The following is a 6,571-nucleotide window of genomic DNA, read 5'->3' as shown; positions in this document are numbered from 1 at the left end:
GTTCCTCTTTCACCTTTCAGGATGCTAATGGTCAGCCCACTCTCAAGGGGGTGGGGGTCAAATTACATTTGCATGAGCCTCTGCAGACAGTTACCCCTCCACTAGGGCTTGCATCCCTGGCTTCCCTCCCTCCTCCCACACACATCTTCAAGTACACACATTGCCCAAACTCTCAACACAGGCCTGACAAGGCCCCAGGCAAGGTGAAACCTGTGAAGCACTGTCAGTTGTAAGTGCCCCTTTCCTGTCCCCACCTTGCCCTCAGCCTGAGCACACAGAGGACCTAGCAATAGAGCTGAGATTGCTCTGAATTAAAGACAAGGAAGAGCCACAAATTAAAACGGACAAACCAGGGACAAGCTTCAGCCTGGGATGTGGTGTAAATGGTGTGCAAACAGCCAGCATAGAAAAGTCTTATGTGATCACTGTGTTCAAAGTCATTCTCAACAGAACCACACAAAACCAGAGTCCGGAACATGTCATGCATGTTACCTACATCAATTGTCTGCCCCACACTGGAGTCTCTTTTGAAACAAGGCAGATGAAATATGAATTAAAGAAAGAAAACCTGTTTCCTGAGCCTTGAAAGGTTATGCATTGTGGGTGGTGGGGATGACTTATAACCAACTGAACTCTATTATCACAAAATTATCTTTGAGTGCTTTTGTATCAGCAGAGATCCTAAATGTGTTTGATGAGCAAACCCAAAGGACAGAGTATTCTGGGTGTCTTAATACCATCCCTAAAAGAGGAGAAACTACTTCCTGACCTGACCCATGAGCTCTGCAGACCAGTCACAGCCAGGATCCTGCTCTTCCTAAAATGGTTGAGAGCTGCAACCTTTGGGGGAAATACTGGGACACCAGGAAGTGGCCAAGCCTTGCCTCATGCCTGTCTTGATCAGCACTTACCAGGATCCAGCTTAACTTATCATCATCCTAAATAAAAATCAAAACATCAAAGAGAGATTAACCCCCCCTCCAAAAAAAAAAAAACCCTGAATTTCTTTCTTGAGAGTTACTAAGAGATTTACTTCTCAGATCCACATGGCATATTAAATTGTGGGCATATTCAAAGAGCCTGAGGCAAGGGAAAAGTGTATAGACAAAACAAGGAAGATCATAACTGATGGTTTCTAACAAAAATTCATGGCATTGATGATTAAAGTAGTTTTTGTGTCAGGTTCGGCAGCATCTGTGCATGCTCATGGTCCTGGTGATCTTCTGTAACAGCTTCTCTCAGGCAATTGTGAAAATCCTTTCTAGTAACCTGTCAGCCCCATTGACATTTTATGAATTGTTATATAAGGGCCTCCTCTTTAATCTTACGCAGGCTCATCAACCTTCTTTTGGAAGCTCTATCTGCACTTCTAAGCTTTTCTTCCACCAATCCACCCTCAATAACCTTCTGGCCTTCTGGATCTTATTCTTCAAGCACAGCCTGTTTTGGTTTTTTTTTTTTTTTTTTTTTTTTGGATATTCTCTGCATTTACATTTCAAATGTTATCCCTTTTCCACAAGAGCACAGTCTTCTTAAGTCCCCGTTTTCCAAAAAAAAAAAAAAAAAAAAAAAAAAAAGAAAAGAAAAAAGAAATTCCCTGGGCATCACTGTATACAATAGTTTCTGCTGCCTCTAAGCGAGGATAGGAAGCATTCACTGATGCCTAGAAGCTCTTCCAGATTGGTTTGTTTGTTTGTTTGTTCTGAGACAGAGTGTCTCAGTATATAGTCTTGGCTGTCCTGGAACTCCTTCTGAAGACTAGGCTGGATTTGAACTCATAGTGATCCGCCTGCCTCTGCCTCCCAAGTGCTGAGATTAAAGGCCTACACTAGCACTACCTGTTGACTCCTTCAGATTTTATAAATGTACACAGACTTTAAATTGAAGTATTGTCAGATATGGTGTCTCCAAACCGATCCTGAACCCAAGGACAAAAACAGTGCCTTTTTTCTTCTGCTTAAACATAACTTTATTGGTAAAGCACAACTCTTAGATGAACAAATTTAAATCAATACAAAAGTATAGCTTATTTATGACATATAGTTACTTCAATGTCAGTTTAGTTAAACAATAAAAATATTTCAACCTAGGTAGCAAGTTGAATTAAGAAATGCTTTCTTTGTGCACGCTCTAATATATATTTGGCATACTTAAAATGGCTCAGTCTAAAGCCAGCATGGATGGCTATTGATAATCTGTGATACTCACTATTCCTAAATAGCAGCTCAAAGGATCCCTTTGCTACCCAAGAGCAATGAAAACCCAAGAATTTACAAAATGCATTGTTCCCACGTGCAAACTTAAGAAACATCCCATCAGTGTTGTTTGAAACAGATCTCAGCTTATAATTTGGTTAAGACTTTCAGAACTTTCACTTTGACCACCAGATCCTTATGACTTGCTAATGCTTTGATTTTCTTAACACATACTCCAGACTCTTTAAATAAGAAAAATAGTGAGCTTCTGCTGAATTCTTTCCTGGATGATGCAAGCCCTTCACTTTTTATGTTGTCATTTATATTTTCAAAGAGGGTAAGAATGTTAAGAAGAATCTCTCTGTCCCATTCTTTATTAAAGAGAGAAATCAATTCTGATGGTACTTTACAACTGACCAGCTCTCTTGTCATGGCTGGGTTTTCAGTGAAGTTTATAATTAGTTTCATAGTCTGTATCTTGGTGAAGTGATTTCCCAGAAATAACAAAGCAAAGAAATCTGGGAAAGAATAGGAAAGCAAATGTTGGTAGTGATTAGTCACAGTCATGTTGGTTAGGAGTCTTAGTCCAGCCATCTGGACAGCTGAGTCCAAGCGACAAACCATGGTATCATCACACACTTGACTGATATAAGTCTTAATCTTGCCCTGATTTTCAGAATTAACACTCAAGTTATTAAGAGCATTGTAAGTCTTTTCCCTAATAATGGGGTCTCTTGTTTTTATCAGTTTTGCAATAATTGGGACGCCACCCAATTCACGGATGGCATTTTGATTAAATGAATATGCTGCATTGTTACCCAGGGTGACCAATGCTACTTCCTGAGTAAAAGGGTCATTTGTTCTCTCCAGGATATTAAGGACCTTTTGAAGATCAGGGGCGCTTAGAATATCATCAATTTTATATGGAAAGCTGAACTTGCCCCTGCGTACAGGCCATGCTGTGGCTGGAGCCTTGTTGCTCTTGCTTCGGTTCTTTCTCTTGACTTTCCCACTTGTCCTGTTCCTAGCCCTAGAGCCAGTCCTTCCGGGGTGGCAGCCTCCACCCCTACCTCCTGGGCAGGGCAAACCTGATGACAGAGTTCTATTCCTGGAGATATTAGGAATCCTTATGCCTCTGCCTGCCTTTGCACTTGCCTGTTCCTTTAGAATCTTGAAAAGGGCCTTTGCCTTAGCTTCTAGGCCACCCCCACTCTGGGATTCTGAGTGCACTTCATTCTTTGCACCTGGACCTTTCTCAGGTCCCACATTCACCTCAACCTTGGACTTTGAGTCATCTTGAGGTTTGGCTCCCGCCCCTACCCCAACATTAGTTTTAAGTGCTTTCTCAGTTTTGCCCCCAATTCCTGGTTTGCCACTACAAGACTCTTTTTGCTCTTCCTCCTCCTCTTCCTCATCTTCATCATCCCACAACTTCTCATTCTCATCTTTTCCCCAGGTCAGTCTGTATACACAGTAGCAGGCACCAGCCCCAATGACCATGCCCGCAGCCACACATCCAGCTTCCCGGGTGCGGCCCATGGTACAGCTAGGGTGAATCCCTTAACCTGGACACAGAGCTGGCTTATTCTGGTCCAGAATATTCCCAGGTCAGGAGCAAAGTCTTCAGACTCTGCCAGTTAGGGGCAGATACAGTGATTCCTAGGGGGAAAAAAAAGGAAAGATTAAAGAATTTTGACTTGTCCAATTGTGACATAAATAGACTTAATTACCTGCCTACAAACATACAGAGATATTAGCTAGCATTTGGGGCTTGGTATCCTCATCATTATTCTTTTCCTTTATCTGGAAACAATTTTGGAAGTTTTCCAAACACCCAGATTCTCTAAACTTATGTTCTTCCACTCATCCCAAGAATGTCCAATTGAATATATTTATGTTGTATTCAATTTTATATATATATAGCCTATGATCTTTACCCTTGCAGATGTCCTGAGTCAGGGTCACAGAGACACTGTCACATACACCCTCAGAGATCCAAGTAGTCCCTTCCTCCTTTCCAGCCTCTTGCAGATCTGCAAATAGAAGGACACAGAGGTTTGAGCTGAGAATTCAAGAACCAGATCACAGACGGGACATATATCCATCTTCTCAATTCCCAGGCCCTTGTCCTTCACTACTGTGTTTCTTACCTTCCTCCTTGTATGATCAGTCCCCTGTCCCATCCTGTCCTCTTGCCCCCCACTACTCTGTCACTTCTTTCAAAGGTGACAATACACACCCTTTCTTGTAAAGAAATAAACAGCAGTACCTAGAAATCAGATAGACTTTAAGTGCATTTGCACTTACTCCGACCCACCCAACTATCTTAAAAAGACAGCCTCCTCGATCTATTGAACAGTAACATCAATTTCCACTGCTCTGAGAAATTTCTTTCCTCCATCGTCTCAGTCCCTGACTTCTTCATACCTAAAGACTAACAAATCGGGTTCCTATTAGACTAAAACCAACAATGACTGCACCATACAGTATTTTATAATAATGTCCTCCCGATCTCCAACACACCCCCACCTAACCATCTCCTTGGTTTCTTATCTGAAAGTAAGTTCAGGACTAAAGTAAATAGATGGGGAAGGGGGATGCAGAGAAAGTCTGAGTCTGTCCACTCGAGTTCACAGTCACCATTATTCTCTACCCCACTGACCTCCAAACTGTCCTCACACTTCCTTGGACCTACTTGATTCTGGAAATTTTTCCTACCTTCCCCGCTTCTCGGTTTAGACAGGTCTGCGGGCTCGAGATCCACAGATACAGGCACCTAAGCAGAGACAGAGAACACGAAATTTATACCATTTAAATACTAGCTTTCCCAAATCTGGGGACCTCCTGGTTGGTCAGACGGATTTCGTGGTTTTATTTCTCACCTGCCCCCAGTTCTCTGGACTCCGCTGACAACGGCCCAGGCGCTATACTGCTACATCCTGGCACTCCTCTTTGCGGTGGTCCGCCATTTTTTCCAGCAAAAACCACACCCCTTTGCAAGCGCAGGACTTGGGGCGGGCCCAGCGACGATGGGAAAACTCGCGCTGTGGAAGAAGACCACAGATCTCTTCCGTTCTCCCCAACCCAGCCCACCCCCGATGCCAGCACACACACGCCCCTTTTTCCTGTACAAGTGTGAGAACAGTCCTTTTTCCTGGGGTGGGAGCAGGGAACGACGGACACGTCGACTGCCACAGTCAATAATAGCCCCGAGTTATAATAAAGCCCTAAGCTATATGCAGGCCGACAACAGTCTCAGCTCAAGACTGACATGCAGAAATTCGATGCTGATTATTTATTTGCTCCATAGGTGCTGCACCCTACTGGATGGCAGAGGATAACCATCTCACTGCCTCAAAATTCTGTCTTCACAGGATCCGTGCACCAACCCATACTTGTCCCCTCCGGATTCTAAGTCCTTACATGTCAAAGGCTCCCTGCCCCAAATCCTCATTCGGGGTCTCTCCTGGAATCTCTTCCTCTAAGATTCACCGCCTCCCACCCCCAAGAGGATCTGTGGACATTGCAAGTGCGTGAAGAGAGCAGATTGTGTCGCCGCTGTAACCGCTACCCCACAGTACAGCCATCCCCCAAACATCACCCGTGCAGAACACAGACTTGCTGGCATCCAGGCAATTACCTTCTTCTCCTCCTCCTCCTTCCGCAGCAGGCCTGCCTGCTCTCAGCAATAACACAGAGAGAGAAAACACTAAGCGTCGACCAGAATTAGAAGGAGGTCTGCACACGTAGGCTTCAGCTCACGTGAGGGGTACGTCACCAGTGAGATCAGGATTCCAACTACCACTCCCACCAACACTGCGGCAGGAGGCAGCCTTTCCCCTTCCTTCCCTGCCACACCAGGTCCTGCCATTCATTTTCCTCTTTGTTAATCCCCAAACCACAAGGAGCTTCTTTTGTGGTTGGAATTTGCCTTTCTATGGTTAACCCAGAGACACAGCTTTGGTCCTTTCTTCCTCTTCCAGAAACAATTATGGCGTTTCTTTATCCCCACCCCAGAAGCTTTTCTCTTCTCCCCCTTCCCTTTCAGCTGGGAAGATTCTGCATCTCCCCCCCCCCCCCCCCACAGTCTTATACCAAACATAATTTCAAAAAAGGAAAAACCAGCCTTGCTTTTCCATTGAGGATATAAAATTTTGTTTTTCATTTGTGTGGAGAAAACTTTAAGTGGAAGAGGAAAACCCAGTGGACTTTAGTAATTGCAGTTAGACACACACACACACACACACACACACACACGAAATATTTCTACTGATTACAGACAAATAATTGATATCATAATGCACTAACTTGTTTGACAATCAAAAACTGGAATTTTTACATGATTTATAAATGAACCAACGCTCTAAAAAATAACC

General features: G+C 43.7%; 1 protein-coding gene across 1 annotated transcript; it reads right to left on the bottom strand.

Moving 5' to 3' along the window:
* Positions 1 to 2,098: 2,098 nt before the first annotated feature.
* On the bottom strand, positions 2,099 to 5,910 carry ARMCX1 (armadillo repeat containing X-linked 1). Its single transcript, XM_080910567.1, has 5 exons — positions 5,836 to 5,910; positions 5,078 to 5,239; positions 4,914 to 4,971; positions 4,133 to 4,228; positions 2,099 to 3,854 (listed from the first exon to the last, which is right to left on the bottom strand). The coding sequence occupies exon 5, from the start codon at positions 3,732 to 3,734 to the stop codon at positions 2,343 to 2,345; it is 1,392 nt and encodes a 463-aa protein (XP_080766693.1). The 5' UTR covers positions 3,735 to 3,854; positions 4,133 to 4,228; positions 4,914 to 4,971; positions 5,078 to 5,239; positions 5,836 to 5,910; the 3' UTR covers positions 2,099 to 2,342.
* Positions 5,911 to 6,571: the final 661 nt, after the last annotated feature.

Source organism: Micromys minutus (genome assembly GCF_963924665.1).
Source record: "Micromys minutus genome assembly, chromosome: X".
NCBI lineage: Eukaryota > Metazoa > Chordata > Mammalia > Rodentia > Muridae > Micromys > Micromys minutus.
This window is presented reverse-complemented; position numbering and strand designations above follow the sequence as displayed.